This window comes from Cucumis melo, chromosome 1 (assembly GCF_025177605.1).
Source record: "Cucumis melo cultivar AY chromosome 1, USDA_Cmelo_AY_1.0, whole genome shotgun sequence".
NCBI classification, from domain to species: Eukaryota; Viridiplantae; Streptophyta; class Magnoliopsida; order Cucurbitales; family Cucurbitaceae; genus Cucumis; species Cucumis melo.
The window spans coordinates 2,020,728-2,047,364 of record NC_066857.1 but is presented as its reverse complement, the minus strand read 5'-3'; the positions used below and the strand labels follow the sequence as shown (position 1 = coordinate 2,047,364).

The window sequence follows — 26,637 nt, the reverse complement described above, 5'->3', positions numbered from 1 at the left end:
CTTATGGCAATTTCATCCAAATTCGAAGTCATTTAATCCTTACTGGTGTGCTTTCTCAAATGAACTGGATTGTTAACAATGCATAGTGAAAGAGGAGAAGTAAGAAGACAGGAACTAGTGAAGAGGATTCGAGAACTAAAAAATGCTAATATCATATTTACATTGTATTTTATTGAATCCTTGACTAATGTATAAGCCATCAAATATGAAAGATGGAGATAATACAATAGAATATGCAATGTGTGTAATGAAGATTAGATAAACTGCAATTACAACATTAAATACAATTTATTCGAAACTGGTAAATATAAGATAACTTGAGAGAGAAAGTAAACGGCAAGTACACATCGAAAAGCATGCTACTTGCATCGTACAATCCAACCATCTAACTTGTTTTTAGTATATGCAACAACATGATAGTAATGAAGTACCTAGGCTGCTTCTGTGGTGATGGAAACTGCTTATTTCTTATGCACGTTCCATTTCAAGACAGACAGCACCCAAGACCCGAATGGATGGAAGAAACAATTACATATGAATCATTCCGTAGAGATGGAAACTACTTGTTTCCCAATATTGCGACCACTGAAGAGTCCAATCAAAGCTGCTGGGCCGCTCTCGAGGCCGTGAACCGTGTCCTCGACATAGATTATCTTCCCTTCTCTGATATAGGGCAACATTGCTTCTAAGAACTTGGCATTAAGGGGGAAATAATCGGGAGCACTGAAACCTTCCATGCGGATCCGCTGAAGTACAAGAAGCATGAGATTATGCACCCCCTCCATCTGATCGAGGTTGTATTGAGATATCATTCCACATACTGCAATACGACCATGAGGTCGCCATGTTTAAAAGCACTGCATCAGGTGTTTTCCCTCCTACGTTTTCGAAGTAAATATCTATACCTTCAGGGAAGCATCTGCCACCAAAACAACATGAAAAGATTGGGTTCCATTTTCAAGAATATGAATAGGATGTGAAGTTAGATACTTTAGTCCTGTTCGACTTCATTTTTTACTTTTTTATTTTTAAAATTTATGTTTGTTTTTCCACAAATTTTCAATTATGGTTCTTATCCTTGTAAAAGAAGCACTTGAGTTTAAATTCTAAAAAACAAATGCAAAGTTTTTTAAAACTACTTTTCTTAGTTCCTAAAACTTTGCTTGGTTTCCGAAAACATGAGTAAAAGGTGGATAACTAAACATCAAAACCTATGGATGGAAATAGTATCAGTAAGTTCATTTTTCGAATACAAAAAAATAAATCAAATGGTTATCAAATGGGACTTAAACTATACATCCGAATCATGATTAGGAAAGGGCTATAGTTTCCTATTATTCAGACAATAGTCCATTGGTCCATCAATCTTTCTAAGTTGTAGATCATGTAAGAGTCTGAGAGATACTGACCGCTTTAGTGCTGCATTTAAATTGGGTTCTTCCTTGTAGTTGAAAACATCATCAAATCCAAACTTGTTTTTCAGCAGCTCAATCTATGTCAGGCATACATATAAGACATGATATGGATATTTCAGTAGAATATCTGGCGAGGATAAGAATCCATTATTAATGGATGTTAATGAGCTGAGCTGACAGATCAGAAAATATAGGTTGGAAAATTAGAACGATGTTAAAAATACAAGGCCCTTTTCAAAAACCAAAAGTACAACCGTGCTACTTGATTTAAATCTTACAGTAGTACCTAAACTTGGATGCTTATCTCGGTTTAACCCCCTAACCTTGAAATAAGTACATTGACTGAATTTATAGTTTAACTATTAAACGCAAAGTTCATGAACTAAAACTAAAACACGCCATTTGAAAATAAAGGAATTAAAATAAAAACATTAAAAGCTTATGGACCAAAACAAAACAAATGTTATATTAGGAAACCAAATTAGACAAAAAAAAATGTATATCTACGAAACAAATACTGATAAAAAAAAAAGGAAAATAATAAACAGCACAATTGCATAGATGAATAAATATCACAAAATCCTCTTTTTTGTTCTATAGAAAAGACTACTTTCATTAAGAAAAGGCGAAAGATTGAACAATTTTCTAATTGCATGAAACTGAATTTCGTCAAAGAAACAGATGATTGAGAGAAAGAGGATATGGAAGCAAGCTTTAACAATTAACAACATAGTGGCTCACCTTCTCTCTGCTTCCAGCACTCCCAACAACATAACAACCCATCAACTTTGCTAATTGGCCAACAAGTTGACCAACTGCCCCAGAAGCTGCTGATACAAACACATATTCTCCCTTCTTAGGAGAGCATATATCATGAAACCCAAAATAAGCGGTTATACCAGGCATACCTGTAAACATCAATTACCAAATATAACGTCAACCAATGAGAAAACAAATCTTGACATTTATCACTTTCTCAAATAGAAAGTATCGTACATGATGTAAAGAATCCTGCCAAGATGTGTATTGCAAATTAGGAATAAAATGCCAAGATGTGTATGGAAAATATCGTTCCAAATCCCAAAGACATCAAACTCGACAATAAGAGTGCTACTTGCTTTTGCTTTGGAGTTATAAGTCCAAGTCAAGCTGCTACGTCATCAATACAGCAATGCTGCAGCCTCCATGTAAAGCTCAAAAAAAAAGGAACAATGCAAATGGTAGGTTGTGAATTATTCAGAAGCCAGAACTATCAAGATTTATTTTCCTGTACAGCTTAGCGTCTTATTTATCCATAAACTTCAAAATTTCACTGCTAAGTTTTAAAAAGAAATGAAGTGACAAACACGACACAGAAGTACTAAGAATACAAGAATAAGAGTGACTTTGGTATGATTTTTTCTCTTAAGATAGGAAACATAATGAGTTTGGTATTACTTTTAGAAGAATAACTCTCCGAACTTCACCAAAAGTGACCGTAAATTTTCTAAAAACCATTCTAGATGCTCTTATTTATGCTACTTCTCCCAAAACTCCTTATAGAAAACAGAAACAAGTACTCTTCTTAAAAGAACGATACTCAAAATCATCCCAAATTCACTGTGATATATAGTAAATTGAAAATTCAGGGCATTACACAGAAAAGTAATACCAAGAATTCCAGTATAATACGAGAGGGGGACATCTGTATGGTGGATTTTGATGAATTTTTCAGGGTCCTCAACGACAGAGTATTCTTCCCATTTCAGCATTCCCCAAACTAGGTCACCTTTATTGAAATCCGAGTGGGCAGACTCAAAAACTTTAGCTACTCCATACCCAAATAGTAACTGCCAAAATGTTCGTTTCCGTCAGAGAGTTAGACTAAAACTTATAAAGAGTTCAATGGTCAATCTCAGTATAAAACTGAATTCCTGCATCCGAAGTTTCATTTCTTAATAAAGAAAAGAGGGAGAGAGTAATTACAGAGCCAGGTGAATAAGAGAAGGAGGAGGGTTGACTGTCCATGAGCATTCGCATGAAGGGATCGCAAGAAAGATAGAGAGTTTTGAGCAAAACGCCATTTGAACCTTGAGGAAGCTTCAAGCGGATGGTAGCAGTGGAAATGATGAAATCGGATTCCTTAGGTAAGCCATTGACATAATCCCGGAAAATCACCTGCTTGTTCTTCACTTCCTCACCGATTTCCGCCATTGACTTTACCCCCTATTTTCCGCTCCGCAAATAAGTTGACGTTTGTAATTTATAGTATATGAATAAGGTTTGATATCTTGTTAGAGTAATGCTATGAGTATGATCCATTTTGTAAATGTTACAAATCATTTGATCCAAATTGTTTAGGTAGAGATATGTATATAAATAGAATATATAATCTCTCCTTGTAACACTTGACTTAATAGATTAAAAATTCAAACGATGATCATGTGCAACCCGTTCTCAATTATGAGGGAATTATGAACTCCTACTCCTATGTACATATGATGGGTAAGAATGATCCAAGCTGTTGAATCAATAAACCTAACATTTTGAAAATGAAACCGAATAGGAAGTCAGAAAAATAGCTACATAAGATGAAATTAACCTTTTCTCTCACCTTTATAGTAAATAGGTAAGTTATTCCCCTAACGATACTATGTGATTGAACAATGAAGCCTTGACCTCTTTAGACAGATTTTGTTTATGATTGTATCACAAATAGATTGCTCATTAGAAGATTAATGATACTTAAGAAATAAGAGGTAATTACAAGAATAACGGTGATTTGACACAACTTTAAATAATTAGTTTACTTGAGAGTCATTGATCCAGTAGAATACCTTATATTTATTGAATGCTCGTTAATTAGTTTTAAGAGTTTAATTACTTAATCTCATATTAAATTTACAACTATAGATTTATAAAGTTTCTCAGCTAGCTCACATAAAGTAAGATTATTTAGTTTTGGAAGAACTGGAGATGTTAAAATTGTTATAGTTCATATGGACTGTATATGATATTGTTTAAGATATATATATAAATACATTATAATATGAAGTTACTTTGAATGAGTTTCAAGATGCAAACTTAAACTATATAATAGGGCAGATTTAATTTATTTGAACTAGATTTAAATAATAAATTAGACTATCATATAAGTTAAAATTAATCGAAATGAAATTCTGGAAAAGCATATTATAAAACAGTTCAAATATACATTTAATTAAATATAAAATGCTAAATTAATGTACTTATTTCAAAAACATTATTTAATTGAATTGAGTAATGGGAGTGCCTCACACTTCCTTGACCTTTCATGTCCAAAATAAAAATTTATAAGCACATTTTGGCACATTTTGACAATTTTTCGTGAGGAACATGATGATAATAATAATAATAATAACAAAAATTTCTAACGAATTGAAGTCGAAAATAACAAAATTATGATGCGACTGTTGTCCCTTTAAATAACAAAACTACGCTGTTACAAATCTAACGAATGTTAAAACTTATCCGTGTGTTTTGTTATATCTAGTTCGTTTTGCTTTATTTAAAAAGCATAACAAAATGAAAATATAACAAAGTGGCAAAGTAGAAGATCAAACTTAAACTTACCAATTCAATAATAGTAATCTTAATGACCATTGAAAAACAATAAACAAAAGAAATAACTAATCTTGAATGTTTGGGTATGAATGAATAGGCATCATCAAGAAAAATGATAAAATTGTAAATTCATAGGACAACCATTCCAAGGTTGACTAGAATCTCTCTTAATTTCTAAATAATAACAACAATAATAACCTAAAAATACAAGAATCATCAAATACCACACAACTTATTCTCAAATATATATTTAAGAAAAAAAAAAAGATGAAATGTTTATTCTCTAAATTAAGAAAATATTGATAACCTCCCTTCAACAAAGAATTAAACCATAGAGAGGGAGAGAAGAGCATTATAAACATACTAAATTAACTTTCCTAAGGGTTTATAAACACTTTTTGTTCGCTAAAAAACAGTCAAACTAAACACACCTTAAACATTCCAAGTGAAATTTCACATAACTTGACCTGCACTTCCCAAAAACATGTCAATATTGGACTTCACCATAAAAAGTTTACAGCTTGAAAATGTTTAGGGCCACAAAAATAGAAGGGAAAAAAAATCCATCCCTTACAGGACAAGGATAGATACAAGAACAAAAATATGGAAAAGAAACCATGAAAAGAAAAAAAAAAAGAAAAAAAAGTCAAAGAAGTTCAAAATATAATTGCTAAACATTAATTGTTGTAACACATTCATCATGGCAGCAAACAAGGATGAAAAATTGAGATACATATGAGTAAAAATTACAGAAGACGCGAAACGGGTCCTTTGATCACATTTGGAGAAGAGAAAGAACAATCAATGGATTTGAAACCAAACTGATCCAGATGGTGAAGAAAGGGGGACGATCATTATAGAAACTCCAAATAAACTTTGAATGAAAACCTTGGATGCACAGAGAATCACACATCTGAATTAATCTCCGCAAACAAAACCAAGAACAAGTAGAGATCCACAACAGGCAAGAACGAACACATCAAAAGTCTCCCCCAACAAGAACAAAGTGGAAATAGAACCGTAAGTGCAAAAGATGGTCCAAACACAACTTGCCGAGCATTTTAGCACATGAAATACCCCTCAACCATAAGCCAGCAGGACGTATTTGAAGATTAAGTGTGTTTATTTGCAAAATTGCTTGAGCATCCCAAAGGCTTTGGTAAGTTTTTAAGTTTAAAGCGCCCAATTAACAAGAAACTGTACTATGCACCCAATAAGACCATAAAAAGGAAGGATGCTGCCAAGAAGTTCACAACATCAATATAACACCATACATAGATGATATGCCATATTAGGACAGCAACGCAATAGAAGGATGAGTAATTACCTGTAAACTCATGTGGAATTTATAAGACAATAGGAACCAACGTTCTGAAAAGGAGATTTCACTTCAAAGTTTCCAAGTCAGGACACAAATCTCTAGTTGCAGCTTATCAAAAGCCAAGGTCCTCTCAATGGTCAATACCCATCCAATATCAAAAACCAGGTCTAGTTGTATTCTAAAAGAAATTTTTTTTCAAAATGAAATGGTGCAGCAGTTATTGAAATTCCCTGTGTGTGTGTCACAAGTTATGCAGCAGCTACAATGGGCACTTAAAGATCATAAAACCAGGTTTGAATGAATATGTCAAGAACACATTAGACACCACACCACTGTAGCAAGATACCAAATTCATCACATAGGAACACAAACATCTCAACATTAACGTCAAGCTCTGCACTTCAGAACTCTGAACTGTACGAGAGACAACCTGTAGACAGAAACATTAACACTGTGCAGTACATAACGGCAAGATCCCACCATGTAAGCTGGCTGCATTTAATGGGGAGACAGTACAAGTCATCAGTACAAAGCAGCCGCAAAGAACCAGTAAAGTTGAGTTGAGGTACACACCCTACAAGGAAAGTCACCATACTATCCAGAACGAAAACCACCAGAACCACGTCGCTCATATGGACCAGAGCGGTCACGGCTATATCGATCACTTCCCGAACCTCCTCGATCACCAGTACTCCTATTGCGCCCACCAAATCTATCTCCATTTCGGTCCGGACCATATCGACCACTGCCGCCACCACCACCGCCGCCACCACCACCATATTTGTCATCCCTACCTCCATACCTACCTCCTCTACCACCTTCACTGGGACATTCCCTAGCAAAATGTCCAGGTTTCCCACATTTAAAGCAATCTCCACTGTTAGATCCACGTGCACCACCAAAATCACGACCTCGATCGCGATCATGATCACGACCACCACGTGGACGGTCACCATCATGATCTCTACCAGAACCTTGGTTTGGTTGAGCCTTATCAACTGTAATGCTCCGGCCATCTAAATCCATTCCATTCATGGCTTTGATTGCCTCATCCATAGCTTTTTTCTCATCAAAAGTGACAAATCCAAAACCACGGGAACGTCCAGAAAATTTGTCGACAACTACCTGTGAAATGGTGGTGCATTATCAAAATCGAACAGGTGACTATGGAAATTCCTTAAGCACGCTATCATCCAAAATTATCAAATTCAACAAGTACCAACATTACATTTCTCACATCTCTATCTGTAAACATTAATCAATAGAAGCATTGTCATTCAAGTAGTACATTTTCCCTTTTTCTATTACAAAAAGAAAGAACGACAGGACAAAATAGAAAGAACCAATGACAAACAATATCTATTAAAATAAAAATATAAAATGAAAAATCGCATTACAGGAGAAAGGATCAAGGGAAAAAAAAAAAAAAACAAATCAGATACCTTGGCCTCGACAAGATGCCCAAACTTTTCAAACGCCTCTTTCAGACCTCTGTCAGATGTTGACCAAGAAAGGCCGCCAATAAAGCAGCGATACTCCACCTCGTCAGCCATTATGAGAGCTTCATCGAAGAACCATAGTCAAATAAATTGAATTTCCCGAATTGGGAAGAATAGCGAAAAATTCGAAAAAAAAAATCCCCCCGCAATAAACTCGTTGAAATTGAAGAGATTTAAAACAGGAAAAAATACTCAAAACTTTCTGGATCCGAAGAATTAAAAAATGAAAAAAGAAAAGAAAAAAAAAAACCTCACAACCAAGCAGAATACGGAACTGCGCAAATATGAATTCGAAATCGAGAGTGTTATATGGGAAATTGAATAAAGAAAAGCATAAAAGCAAGAGAGAAAAATGAATTGAGCTTACAAATTGTGAAGAACGAAAGCCCTAGCCCTTAGGAATTGGATTCGCTTAAGGAGAGAACCTGAAAGCTGGAGAAGGCAAAGTGGCGGTGATATTGGTTAAAACTGGGTGGGTGTAGGGCAAAGAGGCAGTCAACGAATTGAAGACTTTTGCGAACGCATTGATTTATGATTCTTCACGGTGGGTGATTTCTGTGGACTCCCCATCGCTTTCTGGGCCTAATAACTTCTGGCCCAAATCCACAACTTTTCATATTTTAATGGAATTTTATTATTTATTAAAATGTCATTATATGATTCTTTCTTTATGCCATTGTTTAGGGTTTAGTTAGTGTGATTCTTGAAAGTTGAGTGGCCCTAATATCTTAACTATGCTTTACATTTTCTGAGTTTGAAGTTGTTACCTTCGCTTATCTTAACCTAAAATCAATAGCTCGGGACAGTGAGCTAGTTCCAAACAAGAACTAATTGCTTTAATTTAATCAAATAATCGATTGTTTCACCCACGAATCTATTCGATTGGAATTTGTTCGATGGGAATTGTGTTTAAAATAGTTTTTTTAAAAGACTACTTACTCGTTGAAACTATTTATGATGAGGTTGAGAAGTTGTTAGGATAATACATTGATAATGAGAGTTCTAAGTAAATAGTTAAAATAGATACTTTTGAAACACTTAATTTTTCTTTTTTTTAAATAAAACCTAATTCCCCGTTGAAATCTTATTAAAGAGAAATAAAAAATTTCGAATAATGACCATCACGTGATCCCACACAAATTGTCACATGGGCAAATATTCTAGGGAACATTAGCATAGCAATAAATACTATTAATTATCTCATCAAAAAATTTAAAAGATATTGTATAATTATCTTAAAGGGTAAATTATGGGTAACTTCGTTATCCTCACAATCTAAAGTGTAGATTACAAAAAGAACATAGTATATATTTTTTCAAGTATAAACTATATCATTACAACTCCCCGTCAAGCAGCATAATATAACTACTCGGTATTTGTTACCAGGATTATAATTTTATAACCATATAAAATAAAAAAGGGAAATTGCCAAAAATAGGTTAAAAAAAGAGATTTAAATGAATTTTGGGACAAGTTTTCAAAAGAAAGACTTTTAGGACAATTTGGGTGTGAATAGACAAAAATGCCCTTCCTTTCCTTTCCCTCTTCCACGTTGCTTTCCCTTCTCTGATTCGTTCTCTTTCGCGTATAGTTCCGTTTCCCTTCTCTTTTCTTTCGTGTAGAACACTTGAACCTACTCCGGCCATCGTCAGTTGTTCATCGTCACTTGCCCATCGTCGCTTGCCCATCGTCGTTTGCCCTTCGTCGCTTGCCCTTCGTCGCTTGCCCTTCGTCGGTCGTTGTCCAGTGCATTTCGTCGCTCCTATTCGGACCATTCAATCAACTTCGAGCGTCTTATTTAGGTGAGTTTCATGTATAACCGATTTTCAATTTATCTGCTGTAAGTAAATGTTTGTTAGGGTATTTGGTGCTATTTTCATCCGTAATTGTCTGGTTTTTGGAATTGGACTTATTTGCCGTAAATTAGTTTAGTCAAATTTTGGTTTTAGGTTCTTAGAAAGTTCAATGTTCAATGGCTAGTGAAAAATGAATTGAACTAGAGGATGAGGATTTAGTTGGATCAAATAGAGGAGGAGTAAGCAATAGGAATAGAAGGAATTAAGGTTTTTTTTTTTTATCTCGCATTTTTTTTTTATCTCGCACTTATCTCGCACGTATCTCGCACGTTCCAAACTTTCACTATTTATTTCAAAATCAACTTGGTACACCTCCTAATCCATTTAGAGCTATTCTTTGCATGTTTAGTAACTCTCTTAGGCCCTCATGCTTTATCTCGCACGTATCTCGCACGTATCTCGCACACATCTCGCACGTTCCGAACTTTCACTATTTATTTCAAAATCAACTTGGTACACCTCCTAATCCATTTAGAGCTATTCTTTGCATGTTTAGTAACTCTCTTAGGCCCTCATGCTTTATCTCGCACGTATCTCGCACACATCTCGCACGTATCTCGCACACATCTCGCACACATCTCGCACGTTCCAAACTTCCACTATTTATTTCAAAATCAAATTGGTACACCTCCTAATTCATTTCTTTACATCTTGCACGCATTTTGTAGGTTCTTAAGTTCAAATCAATTTTTTAAGATACAAAAGTACTTAAGGTAGTTTAAGGATGGCACATGTTCGGATTTTAGTGCGTCACGGTGGTGAATGGGATGAGGGACGAAGAAAATATGAAGGAGGAGTGTTAAAAGGCATTGTTGTCCCTAAAGAAATAACACACAAAGATTTACAGTCTGAACTATATGACCTTGCAGAAGTTGACCCTACAAAGTTTGACATAAAGATAAGATGTATATATGAGATCAAAGGGGAAAAGGAAGCTCCTCCATTTGAGTTAAGCAATGACCGTGATTTGAAGTTTTATATTCTTAGTGAAAATCCATTGGAGGTCCCCCTATACCTATCGTTTGAGCCTACAAGCAATCGAAGCATGAAAGTGTTAAACAAAGATTACAATTCAGTATCTGGGAGCAACCAAGTTCAAAATTTAAACCCTCATCCTCCTCCAATTGGAATGGATAGATTAGATGAGAATGAAGTTGATATTGGTGAAGTCGAGGGTGGCTTGTGTCATAACATGATAGGGACCAATTCGGCTATATGGGAATCATATGAGTCATATCATTCAATAGATGATACTTTTACATTGGAGTCAGTTGAGATGTACAATGAATTGTTTGACATCCCAGAACAAAGAGATGCTCCTACAAAAGATTGCAAAGGAAAAGGTAAAGTTGACTACAGGTCCTCTAGTCGGAAGTTGAAGACAAAAGGAAGTGGCTGGTCGGAAGAAAGCTCTACAAGTGAAGAGTTGGATGTAGGACAAATATTTTTTTGCAAGAGAGATTTGTCAATGAGATTAAGTGTGTTGGCAATGAAAAAAAATTTTCAGTTTGTAGTAAAAAAGTCTACAAAAGAGGTTCTTTTCGTTAGATGCATCGACAACAAGTGTGGTTGGAGATTGCGAGCGGTTAGACTGAAGGATTCAAATATATTCAAGATTAAAAAGTATGTGAAAGTTCATTCATGTTCTCTTGAGTTTTTGAATCGTGACCATAGGCAAGCAAAATCTTGGGTTGTTGGAGAATTAATCAAGTCCAAATTCAAGGGGCCCGGTCGCATATACAAACCACGTGATATCATAGAAGACATGAGGCAAGACTATGGCATAAATATGAGTTATGAGAAAGCATGGCGTGCCAGAGAAAATGCATATGAACGAGTGCGAGGGTCTCCTGAAGAGTCATATAATCTTTTGCGTAGATATGGTGAAGCACTCAAATTTACAAATTCAGGTACAATATTTCACATGGAACTCGAAGATGATCGTTTCTTTAAATATCTTTTTATGGCTGTTGGTGCATGTGTTAGAGGATTCTTAAATTGCATTAGACCGGTCATAGTCATGGACGGAACATTTCTTAAGAACAAATATCGGGGTCAGTTGATAGTGGCCGTTTGTTTAGATGGTAACAATCAGATCTATCCTCTAGCCTTTGGAGTAGTTGATAGAGAAACAGATGACTCAATACAGTGGTTCTTAGAAAAATTGAAAGGTGCAATAGGGGAGGTGCCTAATCTAGGCTTTGTGACAGATCGGAAAACATGCTTCGCCAAGGGTATTTCATCAGTTTTCCCATCTGCATTCCACGGCCTTTGTGTCCAACATTTGAGTCAAAATTTGCATGATAAATATAAGAATGACACGGTTGCTACTTTGTTTTATAATGCATCGAGAACATATCGTGAATCAACGTTTGTTGAAGCGTGGAGACATCTTCTTTCATTTCCTAATGGTTCAGGGAAATATTTAAATGATGTTGGAATAGCACGATGGTCTCGTGTTCACTGCCCAGGAAGACGGTATAACATGATGACAACAAATATAGCGGAGTCCATGAATTCTATACTGAAAGAACCTAGAGATTTGCCTATTGCTTCATTCCTTGAAAATGTTCGAGCTTTGCTACAACGTTGGTTTTGGGAGCGTCGAGAAGAAGGCATTAAAGTGACGTCTACATTGACCAAATGGGCAGAGTTAGTTATTCAAAAGAAACAAGAAGGAGCTTTGACAATGAAGGTCAACCCAATTGACTGTTACCAATTTCATGTCAAAGATTTAGATAAGGAGGAGGTCGTAAACCTTCAGACTAAAGAATGCACTTGCAAGGAGTTTCAAGCTGAGCAACTACCATGCTCACATGCCATTGCTGCAGCACGGGTTCGTAATATAAATGTTTATAGTTTATGTGCTAATTATTACACTAATGAATGTTTGTTGGCTGCATATGCGGAGGCCGTCTACCCAGTTGGGAATCAGTCAGATTGGAAGACAAGCGAAGACTACGTACATATGACTGTTTTACCTCCAAAAGTAGTCAAAAGAGTTGGTCGACCGAAGAAAAAGAGGATTCCAAGTGTTGGTGAAGCTCCGAAATTGCATAAGTGTGGTCGGTGTAAACAAATAGGTCACAACAGATTAACGTGTACCAATCCAATTTCATATACCGACAAGTCGAGCATACAAGATTAGAAATTTCCCTACCAATGTACCAAGTATTACACTAATTAATGAATGTTTGTTAATGATGTGTTTTCTTAATGATTTGTCCCAACATTCTTACTTTCTGTGCGTCCAAATGGATGAAGAAGACGAAAATAACGATTGACTTATTCATTTAAGAACACAAACACTGGTTTTATGATCGTTTAAAAATAACTAAATGTTCGTTTAAAAATATGTAAACGATCGTTTAAAAATAACTAAACGATCGGTTAAGAACAACCAAACGATCGTTTGAAAACAACTAAACGATAGTTTAAAACAAAACTAAACGATCGGTGAAACAAAACTAAACGATTGGTCAAACAAAACTAAACGATCGTTTAAAACAACCAATCGATACCTTGAAATTAACTAAACGATCAGTTAAACAAAACTAAACGATTGGTCGAACAAAACTAAACGATCGTTTAAAACAACCAATCGATCGTTTGAAATTAACTAAACGATCGACTATAAAAAACTAAACGATCGTTTACATAAACTAAACGATCTTTTGAAACAACGAAAGACACCCGCGAATTGTTTACAACCGCGATTCAACATTTCAAAAAAAGTATGCGAATTTACAATATTGCCCCTTTGGTAAAAACGACCGATATATATATACGTTCCGCCTTCTCACTTTTCGTTTTTCGTCACTACGCAATACACAACCGCACTGATCACACCTTCGTTTTCTCTCAGTCCATTGTTCTCTCAGACCATTTTTGTCTCAGTCCATAGTTTTCGTCAACGTTAAAAGGTATTTTCCCGAACTTTTCCTACTATAACGTTACACTTTTCCTTTGTTTATATTTCAAACGTTTCAACTTCTGTCTTCAAAAACTATCACTGTGTTCTTATATTATTATTGTGAAGCGTTTAGGGTTTCGGGTTCGACTTCTGTCTTCAATATATTATATTCATTTCAGGATGGCTGTACCTAGCGAAAAGTATTTCCCTGCCACTGTGTCATGCCAAGTGCACAAGATTGGCAGTCTTATTAAGGATAAACTGACCAAGGACCAGCTGCAAATGTTCGAAAAAACAATTTTTGGTCCATTGCTGAATGTGAACATGGTATTCAACGGCCAGTTGATCCATCATTTCTTGCTGAGGCAGATACCTGAAGACGGTAACGCAGATGGAATCTGTTTCTCGGTTTTAGGGAAGAACGTCCGTTTTACCCAAAAGGAATTCAACATCATAACTGGATTGTGGCCAACAAACAATCCATTGGAGAAAGATTGCGATAGCAAGCGACTGCAAAGTCTTCTATTCGGATCAGAAAATAAGAAAGTAATAACATGCTTGGAAATTGAGGAAATTTTCAAGAATTTTGAGTTTACAAATGATGACGATGCTGTGAAGGTCGCCTTGGCCGTCTTTATAGAAACTGTGATGGTCGGGAAGGATAAGAAAACACAGTTTGACATGGACATTTTGGGAAGAGTTGATGATGAAGAAGCATTTAAAAGCTTCGATTGGTCAACTTTCTTCTACACTCGTCTGCTCAACAGTTTAAAGACAAGTCTCCAAGGCAAAAAAGAAGCATACGAGCTGAAGAAGACACGAAGTTCCAAAGCAGTGTCATACTATAACATCAAAGGCTACGTCCTTGCTTTTCAGGTGATTTTTATTTCTTCATACACTTTAAGTAAATGCCAATTGAACATCAAAGTTTAACATATTTGTTTAAATGTTGTAGGTGTGGGCTTATGAAGTACTCTCAACCGCAAATGAGCACCTGGCCACAAGAAACAGTAAGGGATTAATCCCAAGGATATTGAGATGGAATTGTACACAAGCTCCATCTTACAAAATGCTGCAGAATAACATATTCGACAACAAAAATGTAAGTAAAACCTGTCAGTCATCGTTTAATATAATTACACAATCCAATAATACAATTACATTGCAGACTGTTGTTCAACCTAAACTCAAGATGTCAACCCAAGAGAAGGCTTTCATGGAGAGTCGAATTCGAGGGGATGATAACATGCAAATGGAGGAGGATGAATCCATTGGAGCAATGAACAACAAATCATTGGAGCAATCAGACTCATCTCCACAAAGAGAACAACTCTCACCCCAAAGGGAACAAAGTCAAACAGTGGCTGAGGAGTCTGAAATGCATCCAATCACCAAGAAGAAACATTTCAGATCAAAGAAGTCCAATGACAAAGAAGAACGAAGTCATTCAAAATCCTACAAGAAACTGAAGAAGGAAATAAAAGAAGTTCGTAAGGATTTATCCACACTGACTTCTATAGTCTGTAGGATGGATGACACAATCACAAAGCAGTCATTGGAGCTGTATGAAATGAAGCAGATGCTGGAGAGATTGGTCCAGGTAAAATTTGTTTTCATCATACATTAGATAAACGATCGTATAACTTTGATAGACGATCGTTTATCAAAGTTACTCGATCGTTTAACTTCGATAGACGATCGTTTATCAAAGTTACGCGATCGTTTACTTTTATATACACGATGGTTTAACAATACATTATTTTTTTAATTTTATGTTCGTTTTTATTTGTTTGTTAGAATCAAACTGAAAATCAAGGGAATGATCATACTGATCAGAATGACAATGAGTATGTTGTTCAAGAACAACATACTCAACAACAACCTACTGAAGAACAACATACTGAACGTCAAGAGGAAACCCAAAGGTTAACATTTCATTCATTGTTTACTAGTTTATAAATACCTAACAATTGTATTTTTTTTTCTTATTCTCATGTTTCTTCTCATTTTGTTTAGGGAACATGAAGAGGAACGTGGTAGTGATATAAGCATAGACGGTAGGGATGCAGACTTGCTAATGACTATAAGAGATATATCGGATAGTCTAAGTCATCAAATTCAGAAAGAATCAGACCTGCCACAGATGATTACTACCCTTCCATATGTGAGCCAACCTCTTGCACTTTGTGAATTGGCTCCAATGGATCAAACTGTACAAATTGTAAATGAAGAATCTCAACTGGTATGTATACACAACAAATTTGTAGTCGTTTGAATGAATAGTTTGTTACTTGTTTAATACGATTACATTGCAGGAAACAACAAAAAAACAGGTTGAGATGAAAAAAAATGATGAAGCAGTTACTTTGGTTGAAAAAGAACCAGTAACTGTGCCTGATAAAGATGTGGAAGAAAAACCAATAAAGAGAAGAAAGCTATGTAAAATAGCAAATAAAGAGGTGCAACATGAAGATGAACAAGGTAATCCACCCACAACATCTGCTCAGATCATATCAGTATCTACAACACCTGTCCCAGATGTGGAAATCAGAGAAGTAGATCCATATAATCCGATGTGGAAAGTGGATCCAAAATTATGGAAGGAATACTTGCAATGGAAAAAATCAAGAAAAACAACCCATGAAGAAAGGAAAGTAGTCTCCACAACCAGAAAGAAAGACTTTTTCAGACAGCTTGAAGAAAACACATGGGTACATGGAGACGTAAGTACTCTTCCCAAACGATCGCTTATATTTGATATACGATCGCTTCTATTAACTAAACGATCGTTAAGTTAATATTACACGATCGCTTACTACGTAAACGATCACATGTACATTTCTTATGCGATCGCTTATCCTCTCCTTTCATTCATTAAACGATCGTTTATTTTTTCTTTGTAGACATTGGATCTGCTATTCGCCCACTTGCAGAATAAAATGTTGCATCTCAAGCACCATTGCAAGCGTTCTTTTAGAATATTACATTCCTCTTTTCTGGTAAGTTGTTATTCTTTAATTTTTTTTTTTGTATACAAGTTAAACTGCATCATTATATTCTGATTAAATTTTGACTTGTTCTTGAAGACTGGAATCAATAAACCAGACTGCATTGTTTGGAACCACATTTTTGATACTCATCTGGTGACACCAGATAATAAGAAAGCTGAATGGACAGACCCAACAGCACACCTAAGTATATGGACAGAAAAAGATGTCGAATACTATTTCAACACTGCTGTTGGTGATTACAACGACATACCAGGGTGGGGAGATGTCAACTACGTGATTACCTGCATCAACATAAAAGAACACTGGTTGGCTATTGCAGCTGATATGAGAAAATGCAGGATCTACGTGTTCGACTCAATGCCAAATTATGTTGAGCAGAAACTTGTTGATGAAGCTCTTCAAATGCCTGCACGATGCATTGCCTCACTCGCGATTGCAATTGGAGTCAACCTCCATTCAGATCGTTTCACATATGGCCCTTGGCCAATACGCAGATCGAAGGCCACATTACAGAAAGGGCGTTCATTGGATTGTGGAATTTTCTGTACCAAATTTGTTGAATGCCTTGTAACTGCTAGTGACCTTGGTTGTCTAACTGTGCCAAACATGAAACTGTTTAGACAACAATATGTGCTGGAACTTTGGGCCAATAAATACTTTTGTTAATATTTGTATTCGTTTATATAATTTTTTTATGTAATTTTTATAGAGAGAATAACATATTATAATTTTAAACTTTGTTATAAAATAAATACTTTGTGATATTTTCAATTAAACGCGACCAAAATTGAGAAAGAATATTTGAGTTAATATTTGTATTCGTTTAGATACATATCACAAAATATTCGTGTAGAGAAATACTCATCGCGCACATATGTATAAACGATCTTCTTAATAAACGATGTCTAAACGATCTTCTTAATAAATGTCAAAATATTAAGCGATCGTTTAGTAAAGTCTAAACGATCGTTTGGTAAAGTCTAAACGATCGTTCGGTAAGTGTAAACGATCTTCTTAATAAACGATGTCTAAACGATCTTCTTAATAAACGTCAAAATATTAAGCGATCGTTTAGTAAAGTCTAAACGATCGTTTGGTAAAGTCTAAACGATCGTTTGGTACAGTCTAAACGATCGTTTGGTAAAGTCTAAACGATATTCTTAAAATCATAAAAAAATTCAGCGATCGTTTAGCTACAAGTAGTTTTGCAACATAGAGAATAATCGATACTACTAATTGAAATGCAACATACACAATAATAGAACAGCCAATTGATACTTGTGATTTATGTTAATATTTCAATACATAGGAGTGTTGGTTGGTCCATACTTGAAATGCTAATTGTTTTCTAAAGTATGACATGTTTTCTTGACATAATGTATCTAAACCAACACCAGCAGCTATGTACTCAAAATACTTAATTGCGAATACGCCACAATCACAATTATTTCGTTGAAGTGGAATTGGGTCAACAATGACAACTGGCCAAGGTTCCTTGTATGTCGATGATCTACCTCTCCTATCAAAGAAGCCAGTACTATCTAACAACTTTGGCACCAACTGTCGAATGGGCAGTAATATGTTTGTCATCTCTTCGGCAGTTGTAAGTGACGGAAGCGAATCCCATACCTTCACTTGACAACTTACCAAATCCAAGCATAATAGAACCCAATGGTTGCCATGGACATTGAATGGAGAGTAAACGTAATCAACACTTGCCCAAGGATCTTGGAAGTCCACTTTTGACCCGACAACATAGTCAACCAACCTATACTCTTCGTCCCAGTCAAACGGGCGATTCTCTTTAATACATTCTTTGTATAGGGGCCACTTCGAAACTAAAATGCGCTGCAAAGAAAAACATACAAACGCAAATATCAGACCGAAAGACAAATATCAAACGCAAATACATACATAAAGTAACGAGACGATTACAAACCATAAAGATTGTGTCCGCAGTTGTGAAGTTCTGAGAAGAAGGTATCCCGGCTGCCTTAATCTTCAAGCGAATGAAAAGAAAAAGTGCATCCAAATGCTAATACAAACAAAAGTAAGCAGTAAATGTATAGAACCATAACAATGATAAAATTATAATTGCATAAATGATAAGATAATCCCATACCTCATCCGACAACCACCGGCGACACATAAACAAGTCTCTGAAAAAAGCCTTCGATTTTTTCCCATGAAAGGTTTCACGCAGCTCATCGTCTGTACGCTTGTCTGTAATCCACGCTCGAAGTCTATCTAAATGGACGTCAAGTATTTTGTGCATAGGATCATAAACAATTGCTTCAGACTCAGAGGTGCTGGTGGTTGATGTCAGAGACCGTTTAGGTAGAGTTGTGAATGGGGTTGATAGGTAAACACTTGCACGCTTCCTACGGGCGGGCCGAACGTGTGGTCGTTGAGTGAGAAATGGTTCTATCTCTATGACGTCCTCATCGTCAACGACATCTATTGGCTCCTCTAAACCAATATCAACCTTCTTCTCCAACACATCTTCGTCACCCTATGGAAGCTCATAATGCATTAGTGTATATAATGATAGAAATTAAACATCAATATTAGCATGAACATGGAACCAAACCTTCTTTTTAACTTCAATGTGTTCATCCTCCAAGCCTTCGGACACCTTGTGGTCCCCTTCGTCACCCTATGGAACCTCAAAATGAATTAGCGAGAACATGGTTACCAAATATGAAACAACTAACGTGAATACACTTAACAGTTTCATTCCTAACCTTTCTTTGAAGTCCAATGTGCTTCAATATGGTTGACATCAGGCCCTTCAATTCGTCAATATCGGATTTTATAGTATTAAGTTGGCCTTCAACAACCGCTACTCGATCTTGGAGATTTCGAATAGCCTTTTTCATCTTAATCTTGGACTTCTGTTTCTTACTCTTTTTCAACTCATCTTCATCGTTAACAACTTCTCGTACTCTTTTTGAACCACCATTCTTCGACTGAATAATGGTAGATGAGCGGAAGTTTTCAAAAAGTTCACCTGAAGCAATTTTCAATTGCTCCTCTTCAGGTGTCATCTCAATGACCGCCTTAATTATAAACTGCAAATAGAAAAAGGCAAATGTATTTAGGACAAAGAAATAAGCACAAAATCACGCGATCCTTAAGTAAGTTACTATTGCTTGCTACTTACCATTGGCGAGTCAAACACCTGGCTTATAGTTTGGGACTTTGGTGATTGTTGGCACACCCACCTCAGCATTCGTGGTATGGCATGATCGTTTACTTTATCTACACCACATCCAATGATGGTTGGTATAGACTCATATGCCCAAACCTATTCCACATTTGACAAACAAGTTTAGAAAGTGCCACAAGATATATATAGATATATAAACAAGTGGTTATACAATCGTTTGAAAACAACTATACGATCATTTAACATAACTAAACGATCGTTAAAAAGAACTAAACGATCGTTTAAATAACTAAACGATCGTTTAAAATAACTAAACGATCGTTTAAAATAACTAAACGATCGTTTCAAATAACTAAACGATCTTTTTAAAGTTTTGAAGTAAGAAGTAAGAAGTCAAATACCTGTAATGCATGCGGAAATCCATTGATAGTATATTTTTTTGTCTGTGTTGATTTCTTCTTTCCCTTGGCATATTGCTTGTCCAAGGCTCTTTTCAATGCACTTAGCGTGCGTACAAAAACAATCCGACCCCAATCATAATTATTAAATGAATTCCAATCATCAGCAATCTTCAAAAAACCAATGTCCACTTTGGTTCGCCTATCTTTTCCCAACAAAGATATCTCTATAAAGTAGACTAAAGCTAATTTGACGATATCATCGTCATCACCCTCGTATTCCAAAAATATATCTTCTAAGTCGCTAACGTAAACACAGTCCTTGTCTTTGAAAAACTTCTCCAACAGTCGACTGTTCCCACCCAACTGAATATAGTCCTCTTTAGGACCCCATAGTCCAGTTACGATGTTAAACTCTCTCCTACCGAAAGTACAAACAACGCCCCCTAGTAGGAAACTTATAGAATCCTTTCCTTCATCTTCCACCTCCCTTAACAGTAAGTAGTGGATGAGTGGCCCATTGAAGACAATATTTAGGTCCAAAAAGTGCCCAAACTTTGTTTTCCTAAATAAGGCTAATTGATCGGGTTTGAGTTTGGCCTTAATATTATGTGTTGTCTTTTCCAAATGAGACAAACAGCTTACTAGGGAATAAAAATGATGGGAAGGATTAATCTTGTAGAAGGGTCCGTCGGTCGATGTTGAAGTCGATGTCATGATTCAAGCCAAGAAAAAGCAAATATATTGAAAATGGGTTACAGATAAAACTCACTGAAATAAGAGAACACGCTCAAAGTTGATTCTTAGGTTCGAAAAGGAGAAGCGACGAAATGCACTGGAGGACCGACGACAGACGAACAGTCGGAGTATCTTCGAAGAGCAGAGCGGGAAATTTGAAAAGCCAAAGAAAGGAGATGTTTTTTTTTTTTTTACTTCAGGTGTTCTATGCGAAAGAGAAGGGAAAGCGAACGTGGGTAGGCGAAACAATCAATAGAGAGCGATAGAAATTTAATGAAGGGCATTTTTGTCTATTCACACCCAAATTGTCCTAAAAGTCTTTCTTTTGAAAACTTGTCCCAAAATTCATTTAAATCTCTTTTTTTAACCTATTTTTGGCAATTTCCCAATAAAAAAGTATATAAGACTTCGAATGTTCAAACAAAAAATGCAAAAACAAAATCAAACTATTTTAATATTTAGTCTATTATGACTTTTTTAAAAATACAATACTTAGTATTCGTAAGAATTACATGGTATTAGTAAACAATTGATACGAGGTCCAATTGTCGACCAAATCACCTCCGATCTTTAAACTTTCACTTACTTACATTTGTCGCGGTCAATTCTTCTCTTTTATCATTTACATTTGGTTAAAAGAATGTTGGTGTGTCGGTCATGTAATCCTACTAAAAGTCGAGAAAAATAGAGTTTTAGAAAAATTAGATGATAATTTCAAAGAATTAAAGAGTTTGGACTCCATTCTTTGTGTATTCTTAAATAAGAATTGAGAAAATTCTTACAACTCTCTCAACTTATTTTACAATTTGATTTCCCTCCTAACCATAATGCTTTCTTCCAGAAAAAGAAAGACAGAGAAAAAAGAAACAATCAGAATCAGCTACCGGGAGCAGCGGCGGGGGGCGGGGGGCGGAGGAAGAGATTGACGGCTCTTCCGATTCAAACCCTAACGTTCAACGAGTGTTTCAACGTTCCTACATGGAGAATATGAAGACCCAAAGCAACTTTCCGGCTTCCCACTTCGTCGGTCACACTCAAATCCTTACAAACATCCACTTTGAATCGAACCACCATTTCTCTGCCTCTTCCGAGAGACACCTTTTCGAAGCCCAGAAGGTGTTTCTGAGGCGAATTGTGTACCGATGGCGGAGTTGAATACAGAAAAACTGTGTGGCTTCCACTTCTTTGTCCCACGTTCTTTACTCTCAGATGAACATCGAATCCCAGGTTTTGGCAGCTTTCTTGGACGACTTCGAGCGAGTGGCATTTTGACGAGTGGCAAATGTGGCCTTCTTCCAAGGGGATTGATACGAGCTTTGGGGCTTTGACAAGGTGATGTTTGAAATCGGAGTAACTCAATCCATCCCCAAATGAATATACTGTTTCCCCTGTGTAGAATCTGTATGTTCTTCCTGGATATCCATTGGAAGGGCTTGGCCTCATTCTCATGTCCGTCATTGGGACCTTCTCTACGTACGATTGTGGGTACCAAGTCATGGGTAGTCTACCACCTGTTTGATGAAATGCTTCAATGACTTTTGAAAATGTTCTTATTAATGTCCATGGTAGTTAGTTGTTTTACCCATGTTAGTTAGATGAAATTAAGTGAATTGTGTGATTGGAGGGTGCTTAAAGTGTAAAGAGACGTAGACTTACTGGGATTAAAGGATCCAAAGATGACATCGGCTATGGCAGCACCCCCAGCTTCGCCAGGGAAACCGACCCATAAGATGCTCGTAATTTTGTCGTCGTTTTTGGCAAATGTTATATCCATCCCTCCACCAGTCATTATGACAAGAATTACAGGTCCTTTTGATGCTTTGGCCACCTCTGTGATTAAGAGTGGCTGCTGTCCTGGAAGATTCAAGTCGACTCTGTCTCGACTCTCAGCTTCAATTGATTGGTCTGAACCTACTACAAGTACCGTGGCATCTGCTGATGCAGCTATCTTCTTTGCTTCATCTAGCTGAGCAGATGCACAAGCCACATTTGCGCAGCCGGGCTGATACGAGGTGGATACTACGGCTGATAGGCCTTGTAAAGGTGTTGTATATTTGCACGGTGTGCCTGCAAAGAGGTAACCAAGTCAAAATAGTGCTCCATTTTTACAAGAGCAGATCAAGTTAATGGGTAGATTCGAAGATGAATTTTTAGAAAATAATGTACCCTCATAGTTTCCAATCATGGTTTTTGTGACATTTGCATTTGGACCAATTACTGCCAAAGACTTGATTGCAGAGGAAGACAAGGGCAGAGATTTTGGGCTGTTTTTAAGCAAGACTATGCCTTGTCTTGCAGCCTCACGGGCCAACTCCTGATGCTCTTGTGTGCAAACATCTTTCGGACCAAGCTTTCCATAAAGCTGCTTGCTGGGGTTGCCATCAAAGAAGCCTAACCGCATCAATGTTAGAAGGTTGTTAAAAACTGCCTTATCAATTGCTGCTTCATTCACCAATCCCCCCTTAACAGCTGCTTCTGTATGTTTCCCGAGAAAATCACCACAGTCGAGATCCAACCCTGTTAAATCAACAAATTTAAACATTGAATCATTCTCTTTCAACCTCTATACATGATAACACTGCAATTCCTATAGAAAATATTGATATTCAAACTTTGTTAGACTGTTTCGTGTGGTTGATTACCTGCCAAAATAGTTTTAGCTGCAGCTTCCTCCGGCGATTTGGTATAGTGTTGAGAATTGTAAAGCACATCTACTGAATCACAATCCGAAACTATATATCTGCAGTTATCTCCAGTGTTGTCGGAAATCATTACCCACAATTAACAATTTGTCCCAACTTTAATGGCTTACTAATTTAGAAAGAAGTAGGCACGAGACCAAATAAAATGACACATTTGTCCTCTTTCTAGTAATGTATCTGTGAATTTGGCATTTGATTCATCTAATTGTCTACTTTTAGTTCTATTACACTATGTTAAATCAATAAATACTTGTCCAATACACATGTCACGTCATCATTTCTTTTTTAGTATATCAACTGCAGAATGTAGGACTAAAAATCTTCAACCTCTAGAAACAGAGTTCATATCAATATCAATTAGCCAAGCTCACTGTGGTTATATCACGTCATTGTCGAGTTAAAAGTACATAAATTAGTATTTCTTAAACATCACAAGTTAAACTAAAACAAATACGCAACCTAATCGATATGTAGTGAGTTCATTTTCGTTCTGTTTCTTAGGGGGAAAAGGAAAGAAAGAAAAGCAAAAGAAGAAACCAACATACCCATTCAATTTCCACTGCCCTCGGATGACCCCAGCTAGAAGGTCTGGATCTGCACATGTTGGTTTGCCATTAACTTGATTGTAAGAACACATAACACTAGCCACATTGCCGTCAATCACACAGCTCTTGAACGGTGGCTGAAACGTATCCTCTAAATCTTGCGGTGTCACCTTCAATCAAAATACAAAACCATCTTCAGAAATGGAGCCAAAAATGAACATTGCCATCGACAAATTCAAATCAATGACAGTGAAAGTGAACTATTACCACTGCATTGAAGTGATAACGATCTGTGCCTTTCCAGTTATCCAAATCGTAGGCAGTGTAGTGTTTGCAGCAGGCAGCAACTTTAAGTCGGTCAGGATCACCATCATCCCTCTGCTGCAGGCCTCGGACGTATCCAGCAGCGTACTTGCTGGAGAGCAGAGGGTCCTCCCCGGGAGTCTCTTGACCTCTGCCCCATCTTGGGTCTCTGAAAATGTTAACATTGGGCGACCAATAGGTTAGTCCTGCTAATCCCACATTGTACATTGCTCTTGCCTCTGTTGAAACTACCTGCATGCATCATCAAGTAAAATAGCTTTCATATTTTTCATTTTAATCAAATCTAATCTTACTGCTCTTGTGTTCTTCATCTTGGTGGGATATTTTTATTTATTACTACTTTTTCTTACAACTCTTTTCTTTTTTTTCTTTCCCTTTTCTTTTGGGCTTTTCGGATTTTTCATTTAGATTATCCAGAAAAAAAATCTATATGTGAGCTGTCGGCAGTTTCTAATGTCTGCATCAAAATTTTCCTTTTGAGCTGGAACCATGAAAAAGTTTTGAAAAACTCATGAATTTGTGTACAAGTTTCCATTTTTCCTAATCCAGTAGGTCAACAACTACCATTTTCTTTTGCTAACAATTATTGGATAATTTGCTTTTTAATCAACCTTTTTTAATCTCTCACTTCTTTCTTCTCTTTCCTCTCTCTTCTTTAAGGCAACAAATTTCTGAAAAATCTTTCACCCACCCACCTCCACATAACTTGCCTAGTAGCTGCTATTGAAGGTAATCTAATATCTACTTTTCTGACACAAAATGAGGTGGAAATAATCTAAAAATATTATTTGATTCTTTTTTCTTCTGAAAAAGGGCTGATACACTTCAGTTTTGCTTCAATTGATTGATCCCACTTCAGCATCCACCTTCAGAAAGATAATCTTTTTTTAAGTCCTGTCACAGGAAGATGGAGTTCTTTCTTTCTTTTGTTTTTTCTTTGAAATGAAATTTTTAAAGGGGAAAAATAGAAACTCATCCATTTTCTTCCTGTGCAAATGTGATTTGCATTAACAAACAGAAAGAACCATTTGAAACCTTCGAGTTGTACACCCAACTCACTGAGTCAGTTCCGAGTTTTATATGCTAAACTTATCAAAAACACATCTTGTAGATAAAAAAAAAAAGCAAGAGGGTCCTAATCAGTGGACCAATAATCTAAGGCGAGCATTTTGTGTAAGCCACATTGTGAAGAAAGAGAAGCATATAGCATTTTATATGATACCTTTCCAATGGCTTCAAACAGAGAAGCATTGAAGGAAGCCGCCGTCAAGATGACCTGAGGGAAGCTGGTGGCACCTGGAACCACATTTGAAAATTTCGTTCCTGGACCGACGTAAGAGACACCGTGCAAAGCCTCCGACCACCATTCATACTTTGGAATCCCAAGCCGGGTCACATTTCTAGCATTGTTGATTAGAAACCCAATCTTCTCTTGCAGTGTCAGCCGCTTCACCAAATCCTCCACTCTCGCCTCAAACCCGAGTGATGAATCGCAGAAGGCGAACCCGGACACGGATGGATTGGTTCCGGCATCGCAGGCAAACGCGGTGGGAGACTGGGCAGAGGTAGTGGCGCAGAAAGAGAGAGAGAGAAGGAAAAAGAAGAAGAAGAAGAAGGAGAATGTAAAAAGAGAGAGGAGGGTTTTTGGTGGTGTGGTTGTACTTCTTAGAAATGGGGAGGATGCCATGGCGAGCTGAATGGCTGCCATGGAAATGAGTGGGGAAGAAGTTTAGTGAAAGAGAAGAAGAGAAAAGGGTATATGTTGTACTGAGACATGCAATGAAACACTTATTTTATAGGGAATTATGGAAGCGCCAAAACCAAAACACGTTGTTTCTTAGCAACCCGTGATGGATAATTTGGAAGAAGAGAAAGAAAAAGAAATGAAAATCAAAATTCAAACTTCTTTGTCCTTTCGAACATTACACATTAACATTTTTCATTATAGTCCCCATACTGTAGTTAAATTCTACTCCATCTATATATATTCAACTCTCTTTTAACATTCATTTATTTATTTCTCATTTTCGATCCAATTGGCAGTAAACGAAACGGCAAGAACTCGAATACACTTTCATAGAAAACGCTTCTCTCTCGCTCTTTTGGTAAAACTAGAAGTCTCTTCTCTTTAGTTGTGGGGTTGATTTGTGCTTAAGAAAAATCG

General features: G+C 36.5%; 5 protein-coding genes and 1 pseudogene across 6 annotated transcripts; 1 reads left to right on the top strand and 5 right to left on the bottom strand.

The window, feature by feature from the left end:
• Positions 1–118: 118 nt before the first annotated feature.
• Positions 119–3,949, bottom strand: LOC103495450 (2-alkenal reductase (NADP(+)-dependent)-like; annotated as a pseudogene).
• Positions 3,950–6,470: 2,521 nt separating this feature from the next.
• Positions 6,471–8,352, bottom strand: LOC103495449 (glycine-rich RNA-binding protein RZ1A). The gene is made up of 4 exons (XM_008457015.3): positions 8,185–8,352; positions 7,761–7,879; positions 6,892–7,443; positions 6,471–6,810 (listed from the first exon to the last, which is right to left on the bottom strand). Exons 2-3 carry the CDS (start codon positions 7,869–7,871, stop codon positions 6,913–6,915), a joined length of 642 nt encoding a protein of 213 aa, XP_008455237.1. The 5' UTR covers positions 7,872–7,879; positions 8,185–8,352; the 3' UTR covers positions 6,471–6,810; positions 6,892–6,912.
• A 5,102-nt stretch (positions 8,353–13,454) lies between these two features.
• LOC127149115 (uncharacterized) lies at positions 13,455–17,315 on the top strand. Of its 2 annotated transcripts, XM_051084256.1 has the most exons (9): positions 13,455–13,596; positions 13,766–14,462; positions 14,542–14,688; positions 14,755–15,186; positions 15,384–15,511; positions 15,603–15,828; positions 15,902–16,309; positions 16,490–16,585; positions 16,673–17,315. In XM_051084256.1, the coding sequence occupies exons 2-9, from the start codon at positions 13,767–13,769 to the stop codon at positions 17,261–17,263; spliced, it is 2,724 nt and encodes a 907-aa protein (XP_050940213.1). In that variant the 5' UTR covers positions 13,455–13,596; position 13,766; the 3' UTR covers positions 17,264–17,315. The 2 variants fall into 2 exon arrangements, with proteins under 2 accessions (XP_050940213.1, XP_050940217.1); XM_051084260.1 differs by lacking the exon at positions 13,455–13,596 and having other exon boundaries at positions 13,765–14,462; positions 15,920–16,309.
• Positions 17,316–17,815: 500 nt separating this feature from the next.
• On the bottom strand, positions 17,816–19,663 carry LOC127149113 (uncharacterized). The gene is made up of 5 exons (XM_051084240.1): positions 19,342–19,663; positions 19,188–19,253; positions 18,720–19,109; positions 18,537–18,632; positions 17,816–18,445 (listed from the first exon to the last, which is right to left on the bottom strand). Exons 1-5 carry the CDS (start codon positions 19,642–19,644, stop codon positions 17,888–17,890), a joined length of 1,413 nt encoding a protein of 470 aa, XP_050940197.1. The 5' UTR covers positions 19,645–19,663; the 3' UTR covers positions 17,816–17,887.
• LOC127149114 (uncharacterized) lies at positions 19,659–21,268 on the bottom strand. Its single transcript, XM_051084248.1, has 2 exons — positions 20,168–21,268; positions 19,659–19,904 (listed from the first exon to the last, which is right to left on the bottom strand). The coding sequence occupies exons 1-2, from the start codon at positions 20,879–20,881 to the stop codon at positions 19,743–19,745; spliced, it is 876 nt and encodes a 291-aa protein (XP_050940205.1). The 5' UTR covers positions 20,882–21,268; the 3' UTR covers positions 19,659–19,742.
• Positions 21,269–21,614: 346 nt separating this feature from the next.
• Positions 21,615–26,419, bottom strand: LOC103495448 (beta-D-xylosidase 4-like). The gene is made up of 7 exons (XM_008457013.3): positions 25,696–26,419; positions 24,417–24,704; positions 24,150–24,319; positions 23,545–23,642; positions 23,069–23,419; positions 22,559–22,969; positions 21,615–22,413 (listed from the first exon to the last, which is right to left on the bottom strand). Exons 1-7 carry the CDS (start codon positions 26,179–26,181, stop codon positions 21,842–21,844), a joined length of 2,376 nt encoding a protein of 791 aa, XP_008455235.2. The 5' UTR covers positions 26,182–26,419; the 3' UTR covers positions 21,615–21,841.
• Between the last annotated feature and the right edge of the window lie 218 nt (positions 26,420–26,637).

Coding starts and splice junctions, on each gene's coding strand:
- LOC127149113 (XM_051084240.1), bottom strand. CDS start 19,644: ATGACACCTGAAGAGGAGCAATTGAAAATTGCTTCAGGTGAACTTTTT. Junction 19,110..19,187: donor ACATTGAAGTTAAAAAGAAG/GTTTGGTTCCAT, acceptor GAGCTTCCATAG/GGTGACGAAGATGTGTTGGA. Junction 18,633..18,719: donor GCCGGTGGTTGTCGGATGAG/GTATGGGATTAT, acceptor TGTTTGTATTAG/CATTTGGATGCACTTTTTCT.
- LOC127149114 (XM_051084248.1), bottom strand. CDS start 20,881: ATGACATCGACTTCAACATCGACCGACGGACCCTTCTACAAGATTAAT. Junction 19,905..20,167: donor GATTTCCGCATGCATTACAG/GTATTTGACTTC, acceptor AATGTGGAATAG/GTTTGGGCATATGAGTCTAT.
- LOC103495449 (XM_008457015.3), bottom strand. CDS start 7,871: ATGGCTGACGAGGTGGAGTATCGCTGCTTTATTGGCGGCCTTTCTTGG. Junction 7,444..7,760: donor GGCATCTTGTCGAGGCCAAG/GTATCTGATTTG, acceptor ACCATTTCACAG/GTAGTTGTCGACAAATTTTC.
- LOC127149115 (XM_051084256.1), top strand. CDS start 13,767: ATGGCTGTACCTAGCGAAAAGTATTTCCCTGCCACTGTGTCATGCCAA. Junction 14,463..14,541: donor GCTACGTCCTTGCTTTTCAG/GTGATTTTTATT, acceptor TAAATGTTGTAG/GTGTGGGCTTATGAAGTACT. Junction 16,310..16,489: donor ACACATGGGTACATGGAGAC/GTAAGTACTCTT, acceptor TTTTCTTTGTAG/ACATTGGATCTGCTATTCGC.
- LOC103495448 (XM_008457013.3), bottom strand. CDS start 26,181: ATGGCAGCCATTCAGCTCGCCATGGCATCCTCCCCATTTCTAAGAAGT. Junction 23,420..23,544: donor AGCTAAAACTATTTTGGCAG/GTAATCAACCAC, acceptor TTGATTTAACAG/GGTTGGATCTCGACTGTGGT. Junction 22,970..23,068: donor CATGATTGGAAACTATGAGG/GTACATTATTTT, acceptor ACCTCTTTGCAG/GCACACCGTGCAAATATACA.